The sequence below is a fragment of the Metopolophium dirhodum genome, chromosome 9, assembly GCF_019925205.1.
Source record: "Metopolophium dirhodum isolate CAU chromosome 9, ASM1992520v1, whole genome shotgun sequence".
In the NCBI taxonomy this organism is placed as follows: domain Eukaryota; kingdom Metazoa; phylum Arthropoda; class Insecta; order Hemiptera; family Aphididae; genus Metopolophium; species Metopolophium dirhodum.
This window is the reverse complement of record NC_083568.1, coordinates 16,297,458-16,324,035: the sequence shown is the minus strand read 5'-3', so window position 1 is coordinate 16,324,035 and position 26,578 is coordinate 16,297,458. Positions and strand designations below refer to the sequence as shown.

The 26,578-nt window shown below is 30.1% G+C and overlaps 2 protein-coding genes across 9 annotated transcripts; one reads left to right on the top strand and one right to left on the bottom strand.

The window, feature by feature from the left end:
- Positions 1-83: 83 nt before the first annotated feature.
- On the top strand, positions 84-12,857 carry LOC132952276 (sodium-coupled monocarboxylate transporter 2-like). 6 transcript variants are annotated; one of them, XM_061024531.1, is made up of 13 exons: positions 84-506; positions 820-1,241; positions 1,541-1,756; positions 2,700-2,833; positions 3,126-3,314; positions 7,784-7,938; positions 8,011-8,151; positions 8,245-8,463; positions 8,552-8,667; positions 8,845-8,999; positions 9,842-10,092; positions 10,367-10,467; positions 11,818-12,408. In XM_061024531.1, the coding sequence occupies exons 3-13, from the start codon at positions 1,558-1,560 to the stop codon at positions 11,874-11,876; spliced, it is 1,719 nt and encodes a 572-aa protein (XP_060880514.1). In that variant the 5' UTR covers positions 84-506; positions 820-1,241; positions 1,541-1,557; the 3' UTR covers positions 11,877-12,408. The 6 variants fall into 6 exon arrangements, with proteins under 6 accessions (XP_060880514.1, XP_060880515.1, XP_060880513.1 ...); XM_061024532.1 differs by having other exon boundaries at positions 808-1,185; XM_061024530.1 differs by having other exon boundaries at positions 808-1,241.
- LOC132952277 (uncharacterized) lies at positions 12,404-25,468 on the bottom strand. Of its 3 annotated transcripts, XM_061024535.1 has the most exons (8): positions 25,169-25,468; positions 22,963-23,013; positions 22,624-22,674; positions 22,275-22,334; positions 21,232-21,276; positions 18,744-18,845; positions 13,731-13,781; positions 12,404-12,822 (listed from the first exon to the last, which is right to left on the bottom strand). In XM_061024535.1, the coding sequence occupies exons 1-8, from the start codon at positions 25,295-25,297 to the stop codon at positions 12,730-12,732; spliced, it is 582 nt and encodes a 193-aa protein (XP_060880518.1). In that variant the 5' UTR covers positions 25,298-25,468; the 3' UTR covers positions 12,404-12,729. The 3 variants fall into 3 exon arrangements, with proteins under 3 accessions (XP_060880518.1, XP_060880520.1, XP_060880519.1); XM_061024537.1 differs by lacking the exons at positions 22,275-22,334; positions 22,624-22,674; XM_061024536.1 differs by lacking the exons at positions 12,404-12,822; positions 13,731-13,781; positions 18,744-18,845 and adding an exon at positions 19,883-20,398.
- Positions 25,469-26,578: the final 1,110 nt, after the last annotated feature.

Genomic DNA, 26,578 nt, shown 5'->3' with positions numbered 1-26,578 from the left:
ATGGTCCACGATAATAATACTAAACGTATAAATATTATATTACCTATTTCATATCGTAAAATATTAAACCGTTCACAGTCGTTCGTTCGACTCTTGTACACCGCGATTCCGATTCGTTACGTTTCGTTTTACGTTTTTTTTTTTTTTAAACTTTAACAATCAGATGTTATTAATGTAACTATTATTTTTTGACGACCGGAAAACGCGGTAAACAGTACTTATTACATTTCATTTACGAACCGACGATATCCATCATTATCCGTAATATAATATATGCGCTGCAGAAGATTTAGCGCGTTTGTTGTAAACAACATACAGCTGAATAATACGGCAGTCATAGTCATATTATACTTACCTACCTAATATAAAAGAAAATATCAGAATCTTTCATCCGAACAATCATCACCATCGTCTTCGACCGAACGACGGAAGCAGAGTAGATTGTCGAGTATCGACCGGTCTTGTTCGTTGTGTGGTTTTCTTTTTTTGTTCGTCAACGTTCGAAGGTACCGTATATTATATACCTACGTAAATTATTGTAACAATATACTTAATGGGTGCCCTGAAAATACGTCTTTCGATAGAAATATTATTAATAATAATAAAAATAATAATAATTTATTATATTAGTTAATTTAATCAGTTGAGGGTTATTGTGTTTTTATTTTATAAATCGATTCGCCAATCACCATTGCTGCAGTAAGCAGCTATAGTTGTAGTCGTGTAGTATAGTTAGGTACATCGACAGATTGACACACACACACACACACACACACACATATTATACATAATATATATTATATTTAGGCATGTTTCCAGCTCTCGGCGCTGACCAGAAGACATGTATGCCAATTGCCAAGTCAAATTACAATCTGTACAGTTGACTGACGGGTCCGTTACAATATTTGAAGAGCAGCCATTGCATACAGGCATTATAGGATTTTGTATGAAAAGTTTAAAATACTAACAAAATACACACGAGCGAGAAGAGCGATAAGAGAAACGTATAACTGTTACACGACCGAACAGGACGAAGTGCAACAGATATTTGAATATATACTTTATACTAAAAGGTTTTAAAATTCTCAGCGAACAAGATACTGTAGTTGAAAATCGAAGCATTATTTCGACCATTTATCGTGTACACAGACACAAATAATAATAATAAAAAAAACACATCATTAGGTATACTATAATCGATATATTCATCGCCCCGATCAGAATCTAAAATATATAGATAGGTATTTACCAAATACTTGTATTATTTAATTTTGTTTAACTCAAAAAGTTATAAATGTGACTAATATTTGTAGTACCTTCTTGAAAAATAACGTATACATAATATGTTTATTGAATATTTGAATATATAATATTGAACAATTATTCATGCTTAGCTATAATAATAATTGCAGGCTTATATATATTTTGTAGGCTCATATACCATTCAATTTGTACTAAATATGCATAAAAACTTAATAAATTGCACGTATTTTATAAGAATATTATAATTTTATTTTATTTTACATTTTTTTTTTTCCAGAGAAATTGTGATAAAATATGCAAAGTATTATATTCGATTATGCAGTATTTCTACTGCTGATTGCATTGTCATTCGCAGTATTAATTTATAGTAAAATAACCGGCCCCAAAGAACAGACGAAAGCGAACTATGTGTTCGCGTCGAAAGGGTCGGTTTCGATGGGAGCGATGCTTCTATCCATTACACGTGGATTTCTGGGTGTCAAAGTCTTCCTTGGTAAATATGTTTTCCGTTCATAAGTACCACCTTAAGTTTTTTTTGTATTATTACCTATTATTGAAAGGCATCATGTCTGCATGGTTATTAGCCTGTTTTAACTGTAGGGAGTAATATCAAAATACGTGTTTATGTGGCGAGGATTTGTTACTAAATCCTTGGTGGTCACCCATCCGGGAACTAGTGACACCTGCTGATGCTTGGTCTCAGAACACGTTCATGACTGAGGCCAAAACACTGCGCCACACCAGGTTACATTCTTAAGTTTTATCTGATATTAAAGTTAACTATTATTTTCATAATATGTACTTACACGTTATTTCATCATTATAGTACCTACCTACATAATATTATTAATCATTATATATTATAATACTATAGCAGAATATACCTTCATAAACGTTCAAATTTCACGTCAACATAAACCTAGTGAATGTGTCATATATAAATAATATTTATTCATACAAATATACATTTAACCAAATAAAAAAATTATGGAAAAATGTCAACGAAAATTTTTCCATACTAAAATAACCTAAAAAAAAGTCAATTTTAAATTATTTGTATAGCATATTATACATATTTTATCTTATTTGACTAACACGATAATATTGCTATTAATATCATTTTATTGTTTAGTCATAAATTATATTATAAACGTCATTCATTTCATAATACTAACCTAAGGATTTTAATCCTATGATAATATTTTATTAAAAGTATTAAGTTGGTACCTAAATACAACTACTACCTACTTCAATTTTTATTTTTAAAATAAGTTATATAAAATATGTTATTCCACTAATTTCTAGTTATTCACGAAGTACTATAACAATATAATTTATTTAATAAGCAGTTGATCTTAAAAATCTATTTATCTTTTATAATAAGACAAATTATTTTATGTTATTTTACATTAATTAAAACGTTTTATTTTGTATAGGGTATCCGTCCGAATTTTACTATAGAGGAAGTGGAATGTGGGAAACCCTGTACGGAATGTCCCTAGCATTTCCTTTGGTTTTATATTTTTTCCTACCGGTATATTTCAATCTCGGAATTACTTCAGTTTATCAGGTGAGTCTTAGATAAATTTAAGCCGTATGAAGCTTAAAATATTATAAGACGTAATATTTAAAAGATTGTTTTGAGACACCAACGAATACAACTTTTTTAAATATTTATATAGTATATTTTAGTCTGTTGCACTAAATCATTATTTACTGTTATCATAAAATACAAATGACATTATTCTTGAAGTGCCTGTCTATCTAACTATACGTAATACGTATCATAATTATTATCATATTCGTCATATCATGTACCTATACCTATATCTTTACAAATTCTTATTTTTGCCTATTCATAGTACTTAGATATGCGATTCAAATCAAGACTTGTGAGGAGGCTGGCGTCTGCTACATATTTTATTAGAAGTATACAGAACCTTGGCGTAACAGTTTTCACACCATGCGTCGCCTTAAAAACTGTGATGGGTTTGCCTTATTGGTTTTCAATAATCTTAATTACATCGATTTCCATTGTTTTCACAGTATTGGTGAGAACAATTTTTATTATTACTAAATAACTTATTTTTAATCTAACACTATACCAAACAAATTACAAAATATATATGATGTTGTAGATTTATTATGCATCATAGGGACCGTATATCACTGTTGTTAATTTTGACCTTTTATGTATGACTTTTGCACATCGTTCAATTTTTGAGTTATGCATCGTTTGTGCGTCATCCAAGTTAACCCACTTACGTCCAATATGATAGTACTTACATAATTTGCGTATCAGCGTATTTAACAATAGAACTAGAAGACCTAACCTAATTGTATTATAGTATGTGTGAATTATAACAATGTTGTCAAAAGTTTAAGTTTATTCAGAATATATACATCGATCCTGTAATATTTAATGTACAACTTATGTAGGTACTTTGCAACAGGTATATTTTGTTGTAAACATGTACAGTTCTATAGTCGATAAGTTGAAGCGTAAACGATTATCGGCCACTTATGTACAAACGAATTACAATATTTTGGCCCAGGTAAACATACGATACGTAAATTATGACCGGCGAGAGATTATAGTTATACCCGAGTAATTCAAATTAATTTAACACATCATAAAGCCATAAATGTAAACTACCTATAGTGAATTATGAATGTAATTACGTATAATTATGATAATCTTCTCTTCTTCTTCTCTAACTATATAAAGCAGAAACCCGAGGGCGCTTCTCTGGCGATTTTTCGTACTGCTATAGAGGAGAATGAGGGAAAACGGATCTCTTTTGTGGCGCTCCCTTGGCGATTTTTGAGACGACCAATGAAAAAATTCAATGGGCTGTCTCCCACAGGCCTCTGCTTTGTAATATTATATATCAGAAAAAAAAGGTATATTTCCGAAGAATGTTTGTATTTATATTTAAAGATAAAAACTTATATATTTTATTGATATAAATAATTTAGTTTATGTATGAAGATATCAATCTTTACCCCCTTTGAGGACTTCTTGCGTCCTCGCTCAGACCTTATTCGCGTTCCCCGCTAAATTTACAGGCTACGCGCGGTCGTACTTTGTTCCCGGCGGAGATAACGTGCAAACCGAGTGCCGCCGTCGCGCGTGTTTATCGATAATTTTCTAGAAAAGTCGAGTTTTACCACTTTACGTCGCGTAGGTATTACTATATACAGGCATAAATACATGAGTCGAAAAGTTCGATTTTTTTTATTGATTGTTTTTGATTCAATAAATTGCGTTATTATTATATTATATTTGACTGCCTTTTGTCCTTTTACCTACTCGGCACGCCGTGGCTTCCTTATATTGGTATTTATATATTTGATTTGGCATAAATATACACGATATAGCCACTGTATCGGTCTATAGGTAGGCACATGTATATATTATAATAAATAAACGTATAAATATTAATTATATAATAAAATATCCTAGATCGAGTCGAGTCGACTATACTATAGGTATATGTTTAATTATGAGCATAAAATCAAATTAATAACTAACCTACATGTATACTATATGACTTGAAGAGAATCTATTTATTTATTAATATATATTATATAGTAACTGTAGCAGTATTTGTATGCTACATTAAATTATGAATTACCAAAATAAGAAAGTGGCTATTTGATTACCTCAACTCACCTGACAACTGTAATATTATATTGATATGTATGTATTTATTAGTTCATATATCATAGGTAGGTATACACAATATGTTTTTTTGGTGGTTTTCGGCGGCAATAAAGAACGTTGTCAGCGATCCGACGCAGTTTGATTGCATACCTGATACCGTGACCCAGCCGTCCTACATTGTCCGCTATCCGACGAATTCGGATTGCCTACCCGGATAACTGAGGTGCTGACCTGCTAGACACCAAAAAAATCGCGGCGGCTAAATGATTTTTTCACGGAATTTCGAATTTCGGCGGCATAACCCGGGCTACCACGTAGAACCGGGGTGGTCCTAACCTTATTACAGTTCCTTATCACCAGACCTCCTTATCACACACCAACCGGCTCGAGACCGACGACCAGACCAAAAGACCACTGCAGCTTCCGACATCGGTTAAAACTCTTCGCCAACTCGGGGGGTTTGGGGGTCTCCCCCAGCGACGCTCGGAGAGCTAGTGTAAGTATAATATAAAATATCCTAGACTAACAAACCGTCTCCGCTCGGAATCGTTTTTCGTATACAGTGATATTATCATATTATATCATTGAATTCAAATTAAATACCATCCATTACAGTGAACACTTGTAACCTACTGTTCAGCAGAGCTACATCCACTTGCCCACTTTTTTATTTAAATATTTATTAGCCAATACATTTTTTTTTACATTAACTTACTACTATTGTCATTCCTTACTAAGGAATGACAATCAGTGTTGGGAATTATCTAGATAAGATTTTTTGAAATAAATTATCTTTTAAAGTATCTATAGATAATTATGTTACAATTTATCTAATGTTTAGCTTAGATAAAAAATGGGCTTATCTAGATAAATATTATAATGCCCCTACAAAATTATAAAACCAATATTACTAAAATTCTAATATAATTTAAATTATTTATAAAATTAGAAGAATATATTTCTTGTTATTATTGCCAACAAAAATATTACGATAATACGAGAACCTGCATGTGGGCTTGCACTTTACATCGTTCTCTACTAACCATAATAAGCATATTAAAATTAATTAGTTATAGGTTTATTTTCCCATCCATTTTAAAAATAAATTAAAATTAACTTCGTAGAACTGTATTTCAAAGGCTTAATTCGTTGTTATTATAAATATTATGTCATTATATTGATATAAATCTAATATTACAAAAATACTAAAAAACGATAAAAATAAGTGTAAAAAAATTATATTTATCTAGATAAACTTCATTTATGTTATCTTTATTTTTATTTAGATTTTATTTTGTTAAAATTATCTTATCTTATCTAGATAATTTTTTATTTATCTATTCCCAACACTGTTCCTTACTAATACTTATTAGTTATTACTAATATTTATGCTTTTCGTTTGAATGAATTTCTTTCAATAGAATTATAATATTATTAATATTTTCATAAAATTCCTTACTAGTTAAATCAAAATTAATTCTACACACTATTATACCTCGTTCAGTATGTTCATTCATCCTTTCCCTAACTCAATAAGATAATCATATCATGATCCAGTATACGACATTATGTTATGTGTTATTATTAATTAATATAGTACTAAAGTTATTTTCCCTCGGCTTCTATTAATCGGGACAAACTTAATGACCTGCCGGGACACCAGGACATGCCGTTAACACCGGGACGAATAGCAACCCTATCCATTAGCCATTAAGTTATGTAAGAGTGCAGAACACAGTTTGTTTTGTGTGATTGAATGATGGTTCTTTATTCTTACGTAAAATAGTCAAAACAGTTTATTTATGTTATACAATTTTTCTTTTATTTTGACAAGTGCTCTTCGAGCTACAGATATTTCGGTATAGAATTTTAAATGGTTTTTACAATATTTTCTTTTTATATAATTTGCTCATTGAGCGAATATACAAATATTCGATACGTTGGTTATTTGATGAGTGGTATGACTCACGTGGGTGCCGTAGGGTTGATGGATCGAGCAGTTGAATACCCCAGACCAAAACAGCCGACTCGGTTGGTGGTGTTTGGCGGGTGTATAGGATGTGGCTATCGGGCGTTGATTCGTCCTCGACAACACTGGTTCCTAGGTGCACGTACTAGTTGCGGCGCGGAGTGGTGGCTGCGATGACAGCGCGTCCTACAGCGGCGGCAATAACAGTTGCAGGTAATTGGTTCGACGGTGGCGCGTGCGGGTGACGGTGACGGTCGGCGGGCCTGCTCTACGGTGGCGCGTGCGGGTGACGGCGACGGTCGGCGGTTGCGGACAACGACCACTGCTGTTTGGAAACGGCATAAAACTTGAATTTCTGAGGGTAAATTTGGTATGTTACGCGTTTGTAAGACGGAGACAACACATACGGGTGTGGCGTCCTCTTAATGAATGAGTATAGTATTTGAAAGTTATAAAAATATCAAATGATATATAATTATAATTTTACAAGTTAGCCAAAATCGACTGTTTACACTCGAAGTATATTTTGAACTAATCTAGTAGGTACCTATTGTGTTATTATTTTTTTTTTTTAAATATCATTTTTAAATATTTTTAAACAGTGAAGGTGTAGTACCTACTAATAAAAATGTAGATCTATAAATAAGAAATAGGAAATTTTCTCGTTGGGAATTTTTAAATACATGTACTGAAATATAAATTTTACTATAGTCTATAACTAATATTAGATTATAAGTAATTTTATCTTTCCCTGGATGAGATTTTATATTATGGGATACTACATCATCGTTACATACGTAAGCAACAGCTTAAATTAAAAAATAATGTCTTACAATATATTTTGTACTAAATAAATATTTTTAATTCTGTGATCGTTGTTCTAGGGAGGTCTGAGATCAGCTATCCTTGCAGACGCCGTACAGAGTTTAGTGATGATCGGTTGCAGCATAGTGATCATTATTCACGGATTCTTTATAGCTAAAGGTCCACTAAATGTATTCGAAGTGACCAAGGAACGGGACAGGCTGGACTTTTTCAAGTACGTGTAAATAACCAATCACCTGAATCCATAAGACCGGTTTATAACGATCACCATTTTGTGTTATTTCAGTTTCAACATAGACCCCACGCTTCGTGTATCGACGGTGTCCGCCACTCTTGGTCAGCTGTTCATGACGCTTTCGATGTTCGGATGCCAACAAAATATCGTTCAACGCTATTTTAGTATGGAATCTCAGAAACAAGTTGAAAAGTAATTAAATGCGAACCGTTTTTATATTCGAAATGGCAACCAAATGTTTATGTTTGGTTAGGGCATTTCTCCAAATTCGTAACATTTGCCTAGGGCTTTGTGGCTGACCATACCGTTGACGATATTCCTCTTCAGTCTTTCGTGGATTGTCGGTATGGTAATATTCACGGTGTACGCTGATTGCGATCCTCGAGCACTTGGGTACATATCGGAGATCGACGAGATCATACCTTTTTACATTGAAGACAGATTTTACTTTTTGCCGGGTTTCATGGGACTCGTATTGGCCAGCTTATTCAACAGTGGACTCAGGTAAATCAATTTAATTTGTCTTAATGTTACTCATGACTACCTATTATATTTCTCCCTACGTGTCCAATATCGGAACTTTGATTTACAGTATAGTGTCCAACTTAAATTCAATCTCTACTGTTGCTTGGGAAGATTTTGTCTCTCAAATACCAATATTCAAAGGGGCAAGTGAAAAGAAGCAATTATGGTGCATTAAAAGCATAGGTAAGTCGTGAATCTGGTGTACCTACTAATCTAACCTTTGAGTTATTTTATAAGAAACTACTATTAGGTAGCTAACCAAAAATACGTTTTACAATTTAAAAAATTAGTATCGTAATTTAAAATAAAACAATAATTATATATATCGGCATATTGCTTATGATATTTATTTATGTTTAGGTGTAATTACTGGTTTTATAGTTATGGGTGTTGCGTTTATTGTTGCACAATCTTCAGGTGTTATTGATGCTTCTCAGCTAATGACGTCCGCAACTAGTGGACCTCTTTTAGGAGTTTTTGTTTTAGCTATGTTTTTCCCATCAACGAACTGGAAAGTGAGTACATGAGACATTTATTGAAACAAAATAAAAAGGTATTTTCTTATTAACTATAAACTATTTCTTTGTTATATCAATATAATTTATAATATTTGCTTGAATAGAGTATAAATACAATTTTATGGTCATACGTTATGACTCATAACATTTATAAGCATTTAAAACAATTTTTAGTAGGTACATAGATAAAACATAGGTAGGGAAATTTAAAATAAAGAAACGCAATTTTTGAATCAGTCAATTTAAAAATGTTAAATTATTCCATAAAACAAACACAATCTTAACCCTAATACCTCAATCGTTATCACAATATTGCGTTTTAAAAAAATATGTAGGTACATGTAGTATGCGCTAATTATTCAGATAAAATTGTGCCTTGACAATGATCGTGACATTTAAGCTGCATGTTCCTACGTATTTAAGCTACTTTTGTACCTATAGTTTAATTCACACTTATATAAGTTATAACTTAAGATTACTTTCATTTTTGGTTAAGCATAATTATTTAATGAACTCAACAATAATTTAGGTATAAATTCACGGTGTTTAGACTTTAGATATAGTATGATAGTTTATAATATAGGTAAATAATTGTTTCTACACTTAGCAAGTAATACTCTAATAAAATATTATATTGGTTCTAATATTTTATGTCAATAAAATTGAGAGTATACATTTTTAACTAAAATCGGTAAAAATATATATTATTGCATTGTATAATTTAGAGCCATCTACAAAACTATTTTAATCCTACACATTAGGTGTACAATAGACATTATAGGTGCAGTTTAATTTTTAATATTTCTGAATTAACATATATATGTTTTTTAATTAAACAGGGTGCTGCTGCTGGTATGATATCTAGTCATTTGATGACCCTGTTTATTGTACTTGGATCGTTATCTATCGCCAAAGAACCTAATTATCTGCCAGTGTCCACTGAAGGGTGTACGAATACGACGTTCTCGCCACACATTGAGCCGATTTTTGATATCCAGTATAATCAATACAAAATGAGCTTTTTGAATAAAACCCACGACGAAATTTCCAGTGTCCTGTCGACGCCTGAAGTCGATTCGTCCTCCACAGAGTACGCATAACTGTATTATTATACAAACTATACATATTCTGATGTATTATAAGGTACTTCTACTTTATAAATCTCGATGTGTAATTTAAGTGAAGAATAAGCATAGATGAACAGTCTTTCGCATAAACACTGTTAACATAATTTGTTTGATCTGAAATTTGATCGTTGATATAGCATTGCATATTATATTATTTATATTATAATATAAATCATATAAAAGCAATGATAATAATAATTATTCTAGTGTGTTAAAATTTTAAATTTTAATTTTCAGCGATATACTGACAATGTTGTACTCGATAACGTATATGTACTACTCATTATTGGGCACATTTGTATTAGTCTTCGTCGGTGTCATAGTCAGCTACATGACAGGTAAAAACAAAACAGATACCATTAATTACATTCAGATTAATTGAAATGTACGATTTATTGGCGATTGCACATTTCGTACACCATACCGTTGGTGATTGTGTTTACTTTATATTTATTCTTGTAACTCATTTTATTGAATGCAAAACATATATTACCTAAGTTATTTTATAATATTATTATCATATATGTTTGCTTGATTGTTGTCTATGTGATTTTTGTGTTACTAGAATCATTAAATTAGATCTGAAACAAACATAGTTTTATATAAAAAAAAACTAAGACTGATCATTATTTTAACTTGTGACATAATAATAATACTTGCTGTATAAGACGGCATTGCCCGGGAAATATGTTGATTAATTAAGGGGCCTCACTACCACGTATTTTTTTTGTCAAAAACTACTGTTTCTAATTCCAACGAAATGTGTCGAAAATTATCACGATTTTCATTCTGAAAAAATATTCAGACTGTCCGTAATATAAACAAGGGAACAATTGAGCCACATTTTTAATTTTTGTAATTTAAATTGCAATAAAAATTGTAAAAAATTCAAAAAAAAATCAGAATTTCCAACTTAAATATTTAACCAACTAAATACAATTTTAAAAATGTGCCTCGATCGATCTCTCGTACATGTTGTGGAAAAAAAGAATATTTTGTCAGAATGCAAATCGAGGTAGTCGTTGCGATGTATTATTGAAATTAGAATCGTATGTTTGAGTGAACAATAAAAAACTTTTCATGATCACAATATTACATTCTGACATGTGCGTGCGAGTGCGAGCGAGAGCCCTCCGTATCGCTACAATTGACCCGCATGGACGCCACACTCACTAAAAATCATTTATGACTAACACATAGATCTCGGGTGGTGACGACGAGATTAGAAATTGCCTAAATGATTCTCCTTAAATCAATGCCATAGCGAGGCCCCTAAGTCCTTTTGGGTATGCATATGGAAGCCAAATCATATTATTTTTAAATTTTTAGCCATCCCGCGTGACGTTGCCCGTATAACTCGCTTATGGTTATGTGAACAGTTAACAGTATATTATCAGGTAGGCAATCTACCAGCAGTAGATTGCGAACACAGCGAGATGGGTGATAAAATAAAACCTATATTATTTATCTAATTAAAAAAATCTTCAATTTCCACCGTGAATCTTTAATAACCTATACACATTAGCTTATGAGTTGTGATAAACCAGTTTTGGTTTTGATTTTAATCCTATATTCCGTAAATATAATATATATAATTATTATTTTATGCTACTTGTCAGACATCAGCATGTATTGTAAATACTAATCGTGCCCTATAATGTTTAAATTAAATTGTTTCACAATTTCAGCCATACGGACTCGTGATGACATACAATATCATCCACTTGGTTACGAACCGATACTTTAGATTTTAAGACTAACCTTGTAAAAACATGACTAAATGCCAATGTTTTTCTTTAGTTATATTTTTTTTGTATACTGGGTGCATCATTGTAGACCCAGAATCGTTTTCGTTCATTTATCATTTTTTTTATACTTAATAAGATGTTTGTTTTTGTAATAAGAATAATTAAAATTAAAGTATTTTTGATTATTGATTGTATAATTGTCTCTCCGTTCAAGTCGATAAAAGAATTAATTAATGTAGGTACTGTCCTTTAAATGTCCTCTAACTGTTTTTTCACATTTATATATTATGTATCAATACGCACATTTTTATAAGAAATAAGTGTTGAATGGTTCATTCAACGCTCATTTTACTAGGTAGTTAATTTCTCCGATTTTTTGTTCAAATTTAACAACATCCCCTAACCCACATTTAACTTACCCTACAGTAGAGTGATGACCACATGCCCACCATTTTTTAGTTTGTAGATTTAAATAATAAACCGAAAATAAAGCAAATCAATATAATAATAATGTTAACACTAAAAGTATTCATATTCTTATTTATTTATTCAAGCTAAATATGACTTAAAAACAATAATAAACTGCATAAAACTAAAAATTCCTCATAAATTTTCCGTTAAAGTAACAATAGGTAAATAAAATTTGTATTAATTATACAATTACGTTTTTAAGTGTTTTGGTAAAACTAATAAATGGGACCGGTCAATATACATATAGATTTGGGGATTGAAACGTTGCCTTAGTCACCCTTGTGTGGCAACCACAAGGGAAAACTGCACCCCGTGAAACCTGTACATAAAATCCCGATTCAACTAATCTAATTGAACTACTTTGATTTCAGAATTTCTTCATTAATTTTCAGCTGGTAACTGCGGTTGTCCGAGATTTTTGGTGGTCTGCAATTTCTTTTCCTCGAAATTATGTTCCACAGTTGCTCCCGGTGTCTGAGGACGAATTAAGGACAAAAACATAACATTTTTAATAGTTAATAATTATACAATTTTTTTCTATGCTTAATATAATATTTTAGTGTTCTAAGTAATTAAAATTGAAGTAGAATAATTATTAGTTCCTATAAGCTATCGTATCGTAGTATTTTAATAAGTAATTGCTTGCACTAAAAGTCTGTCAATTCTTTGAAATCCCTAAAAAACAAAGTATGTTTAGGTAAAAAAATCATATAGTTACTAAATAACAATTGTTATTAGTACATCGACGGCATATTTACAATGTACACAAACTAAGTAAATATATTTTTAATAGAATAAAAACACTTATAGTGCCATGTAATAATGAGTCACAGTTAGATTTGTCCGACGGGATACATAGAAAATCAGTAAAATGCTAATGCTTAAAAATTATTCATAATATTATAATTTTACTAGAAATGTATACAATATAAATATCAATTGTTCATAATGTATAAGTGCAGAAAATCATTATATTTAGATTTAAAAATTTATTTTAGATTTCTGTTCAAAGATTAACGGTAAATAAATTATTACTGCCTCGTTAATTCTTTTTTTTTTTTATTATTAAAAATATATTTAATTACAATCTATACACAATCTGAACAATAAGTAATTTAGATTTAAGACATTATTTACATAACGAGACTGACACATAAGGGAGGGTACTCAGAAGTACCACCCGACAAAATAATTATTTATAATATATTTTTATTCTGATATATTTTTAATAAGCGTTTGATAACAGCACATAGTTACTATAGTTACGTACATTTGATGTTAAGGTAGTTTTTTATCAATGTTAAATTATTAGTGACTATCTATTTAGTTTATTCATCGTTAAGAAAAAAATGTAACTGTTAATAAACCATGGATGTACATACCTTAAACTGTGTACGACGTGAGGTTTTATTAAAACTCCAGGTGGATGGTTCCTAAAACATATTATTCATTATTAATATCTGTACTCCAGCAGTCTCCTACATAGACTGAATATATAAATATTTCGTATTTTCATATCATAAAGCATTAAAGCTAGAGATCAGGAAACGTTACATTAGTCGATTTTAGGTTTCTAAAATAGGCTACACTAATATCCCAACAGGTGTTGCAAATCTATCCCTCATAAGAACCCATTTAATTCTGAAAAAGTGAGCCTTCTGGTTATTCTGTGATTATTACATAAAGCCAAATAATAAAAAAATTCTAATCGTATATTATAGTTTTCGAATCTAGGTCTAGTGTTAGAAAGTCATGTGTTATAAGGTCAGATATTATAATATTAAGTGTCATAAAAATCAAATGTTATAAAATATATTTCTCATAAAAATCATATGTCATAAAAGTTATGACGTATTATAAAAATTACAGTAGATTTAAAAAATTGAATTAACTATATATTATGTGTGAATTAAAATGTTAATGTTAAACAATTTAAAAAAAAGGAATAATTGTAAAAATGTTTAAAATTTAAAATTTGAAGCAATTGCTTTAAGAAATTATTTTATATCATAGCCAGGGTTCTGTTCTAATCGTTTACATATATTTTGTAGTCGGATATTTTGGTCGTTTGTATTTTTGGAAATGGACGTTGAGTTTGTTAATAAGCGTCTACGGTTACTTCTGTTTCTTTCCGCTCTTTTTGTATTCCTCGGATAAATCTGTATAGACCTTAAATAAAATAAATTTTAATTATGTTACACAATATAATTAAAAATAATTAATAATAAAAGTTACCAGGGTGAGTTGTAAGAAGACGGTGAATTTTATTATACCATCCTTCTGCAGAGTTTGAAGTTCTTGGAGTTCCGGTTAATGTCCTTGATGAAACGGATCACATTTCAGGAGGGAAAATTGGTTCATTTCTTTTCGGTGTTCTATTATTGCGATATCGCATTATAATTTTACCATTAATATAGTTCTCATCAAAATATGATACAAGTTGTTGTTCATTTTCGTAATTGCTAAATTGCATTTTTAAATTACTCCAAGCATCACGTACCATATTAACAGGAAGAAATGCCAAAGCTGGTATTTGACGAGCAAGAAGATTAAAATCATCGTCATTTAGGTACTTATTGCTAAGACCAACATTTTGAATTTTTCGGTAAATTGATTGTGTAAAATGAAAAAGACATGCTGAATGTGTTGCGAAATTAAACACTTCATTTATTGCATTTATTGATGCTAACTCAAAATCAGTAATTATTTCCAAATTTGAATTTTCTTCAAAATTTATTTAATTTTCAGCTGCAAAGTTATTAATATTTTTGAACAACTGAATATATAAATCTTCATCTCTTGAAGTCATTAACGCATAAACTAATGGAACAACCGTTCTGTTATTTCCTCTTTCCACTGATCCACGAATAACAAATAATTGATTAAATAATGCAGGACAAGATTTAAATGTGCAGTCCATTACCCAAAATGACGCATTTTTTAAAATCAAACAATTTTCTATTGTAGTAAATATCATGACATAATCATTTTTACGATAAAATGACTTAATTAAAAACAATTTATTGTCTAATCTCTAATGTATGTTGAAGGTTTTCGGGAATAATAATTTCAGAAATTGATTTTGGCTCTTTACACTCCTTACCCATTCTCCGTCGTTTAATTAAACATCTAACCGAGTTTTTAGAAATTAGTGAAGAAGTTGCGACAGACGCTGACATTATAGATTCTTGATAAATATTTGAAGCAGTATCATTTGTTTCATCGGCTTTTCGTTTGACGCCTTGTTTAACTTTTTTATTTGTAAATATTGTGGGTCTGGCCCATGAGAATGATCATTAGTTGAAAAAGGCTTACCTTTTGGATCAATTATATGAATATTATTTTTTATGATAGTCTGTATCCGTGCTCCGCATCGACAAATCTAATAAAATACAAGATTATCGTCAATTTTTCGTTGATATTGTCTATTGAATATATATAAATAGCCATTAATATCCAATGTATCACGCTTCTCATGAATGGATGGAGTGACGGTCAAACTTAATTCCATTTTCATTAAATTATACAAAAACTTTAACTTAACTGCCTCTTGCACGATATAATTGTGCATCACCACGCCGCCCCGATAACAAATAAAGATAACATTTAGCTAAAACGATTAAACGATAAGGAACATGTATGTATGTAGGTACTCTAATAATATTATATTATAACACATGATTTTTATGAGAAATCCGTTTTATAACACATGACTCTTATGAGACTTAAATTTATAACACTTGACTTTCTAACACATGACTTTCCAACACTTGACATAGTTTTCACACCCAGTCATGGATTTTATCGATTAATGATATCGGTATTTTGCATCAAAACAAGTTCTTCGCTGTAAAATTTCACTTGATAGCTATTCCAGCAGTACTATAAACCGACAAATATAAAAGGCAATAACAAAAATTTTATCATATATGGAAAATATGTATGTATGAACATTTGGTGAAAATTTAATGTATCTACAGACTACAGTTATAAATTGCTGAGTTAAACCAAAAAAATCCGATTTTGTCAAAGATTGTTTTTGAAATTTTTTGCTTTTGATTCTCCAAAAGTACCAACTAGATTCATTTTACTTCCAGAAAATATACCGAAGTAGAAAATCAAAAACATTTTTTCTACTATAAAACGTATCTTCGTACTCAAAAGATTGGTATATTCGGGTTTTAAGATGATTAGATTGAAAAAATTACTATGGTCGGTCAAAATATATGTTCCTTAGTCCGAAATGTTTCCCCAGTCCACTACTGTGTAGCAACTAAACGCGAAAACTGTCCCCTGTGTAAGCTGTACCTATACATAATATATGAACCACAGTTATCTACTCAGGTTGGGAATCGGCGTATAATTCTCTACAGCGAATTTTGGCCCGCGTGGCGTGCATGCGAACTAACAGCGTTGCCTGTCACGGGACCATTGGTTAATGAATAAGTGATTACAAACACTTGTTTATATAATGGTTTTTACGTATTTTTTCGTATTAGTAACATTGTTTTCATGTACTAATTACTATTAAATATTGTTGAGCCTTTGTATAATTGTATATTAGTGTATGGGTAGTTATTTTATTTAATTTTAAAAGCTAAGTCATTTCATTATTAAGTAAACATAAACAATTAGATATTTAGTATTTTAATCAGTAAGCAAAACGATACTCTATGAACATGTTCCAATTCCCAGTAACGTGCCCAGAAATTTAAAATGCTGGACAACATTTTTTTTTTTTAATAAACGAAAAAAGCGGGTAAGTGGAAATCGCTCTGTTGTACAGTATGCAAGTGGGTGACTGTAAATTTGAATTCAATTAAATATATTATGTGTGCAAAAAACGGTTCTGAGCAGAGACGGTTTGACAGCCTAGGATATTTTATATTATACTTATATTGTTATTATTAATATAATAATGTATATATATTTTTAACTACAAAATAGAAAATATTACAAGATTGTTAGATAAAATTTTTATGAATTTCTAATTCAAAATAATTTGCACATTTTCGTGATTTTTACGTAATTTGTCAAAATTCGAACTAAATGCTTATAAAAAAAAATTTTGACTGTATTTTTAATATTTTCCCACTGCCATTGTATGTATATATTAGGAGCCTCGTATTAAATTTCAAGCTTGTTGACTCAATGATTTAAATTAATAATTTAGAAAAATGAATGACTCTTAACAGCTGTAATAACTAATACGTGTTTGTTTGTAGGTCGGTAAAAAAAAGACAACGGGGGGGGGGTTAACCCCAATCATCATCATGCCCTTGAGCACGCCACTGTGACAATTCCTGATTTTTATACTTATTAATTAAGAGGGTGTCAGCACACTGTTTGTTTTCTCAGTCTGGCTTATGGGCAACATATAGACAAAACACATTTACGCAAAATCGTTTTTTTTTTTCGAATAATTTTCAAGTAAATTAACCTATTACAAAAACGATAGAGAATAATATTTTTGAGGGTATGATACATCGATTTGTCTAAATATTTTTAACATCTTTAAATAACAAATTTTTATTTTTATTTGATAGTCGAATACAAAGTCAAATGATAAAAAAAATTAAACTGATATTATGTCATACCTTTAAAAATATTATTCTCTATAATTTTCGTATAGGTAATTTTACTTTAAGATCTCAAAATCATAAAAAAACGATTTAGGTAAAAGCGTTTTAGCTATGTTGCTCGTGGTCTGAAAGAAAATAAATATTGCGCTGACATCCTCTTAATATATTATACAGATACGTAAAGACAATTACACTTACATTTGTTGTCTCTGTATAATTGAGAGATATAGTATAAATAATAGGAAAATTAAATTTTAGAAACAGTGTGATGAAATTATAATATAGTTTAATGTATGTATTTTATTTCTGGGAACTAATTATCATTGATTTGTAGATTAATTAAATTATTAAAATAAAGGTACTGACATTTTCTAATCAAGTAATTTAATGTACCTATTTTGTTTGTATTTTGATCATCAATCTTTATTTAGCCACTATAGAAAAAAAAAATCAAAATCAATTAATAGTAAAATAAATACTATAATATTGTAGTTTGTAATGTTCTTTATACCTCACCACCACCGTTATAAATAACTGCATAAAACAAAATTTCAAGTGGGCGATTGTCCCACTAACTCTTCCACAATTTTATTTCGCCATAACCTTGTTTACAAATAATATTTAAATTTTTACATGACGAAAAAATTTTACATTTTGTAAATTCCCGTCCATAACAATATAATATAATTATTATTATGGTCCCGTGACTACTAGCGCTTTAGTTCATCAAAACACCGTTTTGGGGCCACAATTCTTATCTCGTCTTCCAACCTGAGTAGATAACCGTGATGTGAACACTAAAAATGAATTTACCTTCCACTTAGTTAGCTCGTCCATCAACGGAGCGTCTGCCGTAATCGTGGTGGATATGGTTGCAACCTCCGGATTCTGAGGTTGTTCACTAGTGGTGTTAAGCTGTAAAAAATATTAATTATTACAGTATGAAAATGCTACTGTGAAATATAAACCATGAAAATAGCAGTGATTGCAACTAACAGATACTTTTATAACACTTGTGTTTTAAATACAGATTAACAATTACGAAATCATGGTATAAGGTTACAGTTGTAACTGCTAGTTTTTAATATTCACTTTTTTCACCTTTCTCATTCACACTTCACAGTATCTCGATATTACTAATTATAAGGTCTATTGGAATGAATTTAGGGCCGTATGGTACTTTAATAGTAGCAGTGTGTTCAAATCACTGCTAATTTACGAACTATAGTAGCCGTAGAAACTATAATTACTGTCAGTTCTGACTTCATGAAGCACTGTAAAAAGTAGCAGCGACTGTTACATTTTAACACTACAATTGTCCACTGTTTGTCTACAATAAAAAAAAATAACTTTATACATAATATGTTGCGTTCCCATATCATAATGCGCGAAAAATAGTTTACATTATAGATGAATAAAAATTGATAATAGGATTCTGTTTGATGAATACTAATAACTTAACCTAACTCATCGGGTGACAGCACAATATCTATTATATGAAAAAAAATTGCTCCCTCCTTAAGGGGCCTACCAGCGGAAAATATGGGAGATAGATCCTCATTAACCTTTTAGATTTTAAACACAGAAAAGATTATTTGTTTTACAATGTGTGCTTTTTTTAAAAAATATTGTTTGGGAATTGCTTGATCCTCTCTCCGCAATGATACATTTGAATTTACGTCACTTAAACCTTGCTAATAATTCATAATATAAGTGTTTTTTTTAACATATTTAAGTAGGTACTTCATGAATAATTAAAATAAAATTATATAAAACTATGCAAATTAATATTAATTAAATAAATTTCAAACAGCATAATACTATATATATAATACTATTATACTAAATTATATAATATGATACTGTTATTAAAATAATTAAAATTTTAAAATTTTAATAATATACAAGTAAACAAATTTCTGACCACAAAATGTTGCCCCCCCCCCCTAAATGCAGCCCTGTGTACAGTAGGTTGGGAAATAAAAACCATTGTAAAACCACTAGCTTCCTCGCTCAGCTTATAATCTAAAATATATTGAGAATCAGTTTATAATCAGTTCAAATGTGACCACTAAATATCTGGGTATCATTACCTTCTTGTTAACGAGAGCAGATGGCATTAATCGTTAGAGAGCTTTTAAAGGAATCTTGAGAGTTTCTACTGGCTCAAAATGGGGGGAAGGGATAATGGCATGTCCCCCACATCCCAATTTATGAAATGCGAATAACTTTTGAAGGGATTAAGCACTAACGATGGGATAAAAAGCACTAACCAAGCACAAACGATCGCCCCGTATTCGCACCTATATTATTGTGGTATTTATTACAGATGTATGTAAATATATAACACATGTCCTCTGTATAATCTGTTCAAATGTGACCACTAAATATCTAGGTTTCAGGTTGAAGAGAGCAGTTTGCATTAACTGTTCAATAGTTCCTACTGGCGTCCTCTTCGGATTGTCGATCTATGGAAAAGTAATTGTAAAGTTTTTGTTTATTTGAATTACTAAATACTAATTACCTATATAATTTAGTTAAGAATATATATGCATGTAAAATAATAAAACTGTTCGGTAAAGTAACAATATACCAATTAGGTAATACAATTTGTGTTATTATACATTTATATTTTATACTAAGGCTTAAAAAATATACTGAGAATCAATTTATGATGTGCCTATTTCGTATAGGTATTGAGCATTTTTTATGATACTAATTTCTAATATTTGTACTTTAATTAATTGTTGTGTAATTCTAAAACTTTTGCTTGGAAATGAGATCAAGTAGTTCGATAAGTTCTTTACCTAATTGGCATTAATTGTACAAGTTTTTAATAAAACTATTTCATTTTGTAATCATAAGTCTTTACATAGATACAATAAATTAAAAAACAAAATATTAATTAATTAACAACTATTTAAATATAAAATAATTTACATTCATTAACTGATTATTATAATATAATTATAATAATTCCATAATAGAAAACACTAATATACTAATATAATATAAATGTAGGTATTCTTTAACATCTACATACATATTTAAATACTTTTGAAAAATAGAGGTTAAATATACGTTAAGTAAAACATTTTAGATAAAAAAAATATATGTATACCAATATATAAAAATATATTTAAAAAATCGAATTTGAATAAAAAAAGTCAAGTTGTCTTGTCTCAAAAATCCTAGTTGATTAAAAAGATCTTTATTTAATAAAAAGCATCTAATTTGAATAAAAATGTAATTTAAGTAAGAGTATTCAATATAACGAATTGAGTATATAATATATACCTACCAATTCGTCGAAAATGCTGAGGAAAACTGAGGAGTCTTTCCATTCCTGAAAATCATGAAAAAGTATTTATTATTATATAATATCTTTATACAATATAAGTATCTACATATTATTATCAAACGTGGCAAAACGTTTACATTGTTTACATAAAAATTGATTTTAGGTTCAAGTCCAATAATTAATAACATTACCCCCAAACGACCTCATCGATAATTAATATTATTCATATTTTATTCTAGCTATAATATACGGGTGTTGAATAATCGACAACAAAAGTTAACTTGCACAATTATTGTACACTGTACTTGATTTTATTAATTAGATATATCGTCACCATTGTGATAAAATAATTTGTTTATGGCAAATGCAAGGATATCATTACAAAATATTTCGTATTTGTAGCAAACTAGCAACTGACGTATGTAATTGTCTAGCTGCTACTCTCGTGTAGGAACTTACTATTCCCCATAAAACCAGTACCGTAAAACAACGAGCTCTAACTTCGAAACTAAATATAAATAATACAACATTCCCAATCGTTATCAGTATACCAACTACATAGGTTCAAAACCATTATGAATTAGAATGTTGTCCAGTAGGTATAGTTACAATAAACCAAATTATATACTCTGTTCACCGCGAGTGCACGCCGATTCTGCGCAACCCTCTGCGTCACCATGCTATCGAAACCGGTTCCCCATTGGCAGGGTGTTGCGTGGGGGAACCAGTTTTCGTCGTTGCGCGGTGCGGTCTCTCGCTGAACAAAGTATAGGTAATATAATACATTTTCGTGTTATTATGTATGTATACCTGATAATTCTCATATAAACCCAAAACTCTAAGTTCATGACAATGTATGAAATGAAAAATATTTAAAAATTCTATTTTCCAGTCAAAATATAGATTTTCGGTTGGGGGGGGACTCTATAGTTTTGTATGATGTATCCCGAGTTCACCCTTGTGCAGCAACTTGGATATGTGAACACTGCCCCATTGTGTAACCTGCAAGTTGTAACCTCTCAAATAGCTGCAACTGATAATACCTCTTCAATTGGGGTATTTTCGCGATCAGATGAAAAATCGAACTCTGGATGATTTTGCACCTGAAAATTGTTAGTAGATAATAGTTGTTATTTTTTATTTCTCAGTTTATATTTCAATTTAATTTAATTGATTAAATTACAAATTCATCGAAAATAAATAAATAAATTAGTATGCAATGATATTGTAATGAGTAATTTTGTGTATTGAAAGTGATACATATCTTTGCAATTCTCTAAAACTTACTGTATGCATAATAGATAGGTAATAAAATGCAGGTTATAATCACGCAAAACCTATTATTATAACTGCAACGTTTGTATAAATATAATGAGAATTTAATATACTTACACCATAACTGCCAGTCCCTTCATTGCCACGCGTACCGGTCGTCCGGGACCCCTTAAAAATCATTTATTATAATAATTGTTCTTTTAGTTTCTCGGATTGTATTTCATTTTAATTTAATCGATTAAATTACAGATTCATCGAAAATAAATAAATACATTAGTATGCAATTTTATTGTAATGAATAATTTTGTGTATTGAAAATGGTACATATCTTTGCAATTATCTAAAATGTACTGTATGCAAAATAGGTAGGTAATAAAATGCAAGTTATAATCACGCAAAAACCATTATTATAACTGCAACGTTTGTATAAATATAATGAGAATTTAATATACTTACACCATAACTGCCAGTCCTTTCATGATCGCGTGAACCGGTCTTCCCGGGCTCCTGAAATATCATTCATTATTATAATTATCTTTATACTAAAATATAGTGTATAAATAATTATTTTGTATATTCATATCATAACTCGTAAGTGCGGAAAATTGTTTTCATTAAGTGTTTAAAATTTTAGGTTAATGTTTGAAGATTACTGCTAAATTATTTCAATAACACCCAATAAAAATACTGCGTAAAAAAAATTATGTTGTAACCATCTGGCAGCCATTCCAAAACTGGGAAGTAAGTATAAATGTAGTAGAAATTGAGAATGTACCTACCGTTGTATACATTGTAAGTACATAAAATATCATGTATGTTCTATATATTATGTAATCAACGTATGAGGTAAGTACGATTATAATAAAATACGATAAGCGTACTATATAACATTGAATATGTGTGTTTAATGTATACATATTAACATCAATAAATATATTATCCAAGAAGAGACAAACTAAAGACCTTGGTACCGGTACAATGTTATATAATATTATATGGTTACTAGCTACCCCATCCGGCGTTTCCCTTGCAACTTTTCAAATGCCCTATAATATACTGTACTAAAAGTTATATACCTACTTCTAAATAAACTTATGTAATAAATTATTTTGTTTTTACATTTGACCATTTTTTTAAAACGAAATTTAATATTTTCTTTATTAAGCTGTATATTAGTTTACAGCTTTTAACACAGAGTAATTTTTTAAATATCTATCATAGAAATTGTTTTGGTCGTGTTAAAGACCACTGAATACTGTCAGTAACATTATTCTATATATGTTTTAGTATTAGTGTATTTAGCAGTAAAATAATAGAGACATATAATTGTAAACAGACTGACACGTCACACGACCAACTCGTTTGCGGGGACTCGCACACGTAACAGTCAGTCTTTGAGTAACGCATTACCATTACAGTCCATTCCAGAGTATTTCTCTCATTAAAACACTATTATAATTAAATAAAAAATATGATTTTGAGCCAAAGTAATTTCGTATCGTTATTTTTATTTGTTGCGGAGTCGCGAAGTGCGCGTCCATAACAGTCGAAACGAATATTGGTAGAAAAGAGGAAAACTTTTGGTGGAAACGTGTTACTCCAAAAATTATTCATTACTATTTTTATTTTTTTCATAAATATTAAAATATAGTATTTACATAAATATTCTGTTTATTCATATCATAACTCTTGAGTGCAGAAAATTGTTTTTATTATGTGTTTATAATAATGATTTTAGGTATGCTTTTGAAGATTGCTGAAATAAATTAACCCTTTTCAACAAGTTAAAGTGACGGGTTGTGTTACTATACAGTTATGTACGTTCAATTTTAATGTTAAGTATTTGTTCCATGTCATGTACCCATGTAGTTATATTTTATATATTCGGTATAAGACAAAAATTAAGTCCCGGAATTAAACAGCATTACAAATTACTGATAAATATACCCAATGTCATTAATCAAAAAACAATTCGTGTAGTTTTTGAAGGCTGTACACAGTGTACACTCGTATTATTTTCACAGTAACATAAGTCCATATAAGCGATTAACTTTTAATTGCTACATAACATCGAAAACAAGCCTGATACAAAATACTGCGTTCACAAAAATAACGCAATAATGTACAGTTTAATTACATTAATACATTAATTATAATTGTATAAGCCACTATAACTGATGTGTTGAAAATGAAAATTTTCAGCGAAGACGGTGTGTCAACTTTATTACCAAGTTTATTTTATAATAAATTTATATTTTATATCGTTAATTTAGTATTTTTTTACTATGATTGATTGTTTTATCTGAATTATTCTTCACCCTGACCAAAGTAACATGTAGATACCCTTATCTGCTATTAAAAAAAAATAGACGTAGAAGATTTAAGCATTTTCACTGTTCCATATAATTGTGTTGATAACAGAGACGAATTTAAATGAAAAATCGAACCCCCCCCCCCCCCCCCCATATTATATTGTAAAATCACTACATCTCGTTTATTCTTGGAATCTAAAATTGTGACGAAAAAAATTTTTCTGATAAAGTTACAATAAACAAAATTAGGTTATAGAGTTATGTGTTATTATACATTTTGAAAACTGCCCCCCCCCCCCTCCCCCCGGAACCTTTAATTACGTAATCACTAAAAAGCTGCGTTACGTTACCTCCACAAGTGTTGTGGGATGCGGTATTTTTTTGCCCGGCGGCTTGTGTCCGCGCGCCCCGTCAGCAACCATCAACAGCACCGCCACAGTAACCAGTAATCGTGGTGTCAGCAACATCATCGGCAGCATCGTGCAAACGAGACGATCGTCGACCACTGAATTTTTTGTGGACGCAAGTAAACTATAAGTAGTCACTTCTAAAAACACACAGTGCGTATTATACAAGTTTAGTTGATGTTATTATAGGTGTACAGTCGTTTTCCACGCGGCTAGAACTACTCAATTCTTTGTTCTGCTGCACGCTCGATAACAACGTAACAGTTGTAATATTTTTTATTAAAAAATTAATCATATGGAATTACTCACCAATAAAGGTCATAAATGTCATCATGAAATGCGTATCTAGCATTCTACCCTACACTAGATAAAGATAAATAAATACCTATTATAATCGTGTTTATATAAATAAACAAGCGTAAGCTAAAATATTCATATTATACGCAGTGTGTTTATTTTACAACTGCTCACTCTGTTTCTATAGTTTAGTTGAGTTAATATTATATTCAAATTATAATTTTTGTGAATTTTTAAATAGACTTCAAGACCATATTTTCAAATATTTGAAATTTCTTGTACCATTTATGGATGATCCTGTGGCAATACAAATTTCTGTATTTCAAATAGGAACCCCGCTATTTCAAATTTAGTTATTCAACAGATATTTTTTTTGAACATTTTTATGTATCTGAATCGAAATTCGAACTGGAAGTTTTTGAGTTGTATAAGATTGTTTACCAAAGATGATATGTCTATGGCAATACAAAAACAATATTATAGTTTAGTATAACATAAAAACAGCATTGTGCAAATGCGTAAAAACATAGAATTTGAAACTTTCTTAAGGTATACAACTTCAAAACTAAGTTCGGCTGACAAGTTCTGATCGCACCACTGTCACGTTTTAAAACTGTTGAATTACATAAGTTTAAAAAAAAGAAGGTAAGTGGATGACGCTCTGCCGTACAGTAGGTTACTGTTATCATTCGGATGATAGTTGGTCTGTGCTGTAACTTGACGGTACGGTGTCGTCCGTATCAATGTGAATTACTTCAAAGAAACTAATAATGTAATATTTTGTCGTGCCGTGCAGTAACAGTGTGAAACAATTTTTATTACAATATAAGAACTAATAAAATTGAACTACTCGCCCAAATGTCAATTATTATTATAATATTATATTTAAGTCCTATTGAATTACGTATTAAAATAACCTGCACGCGCGATTAGATACGTCATATGGATAAACGTAAAGGTTAAAGGTATTGTCAATGAATACTGTTTATCAATATTACGTATTTATTAATATTATTCAAACGTAATCTATAAATATAGATATTATATATGTTTACT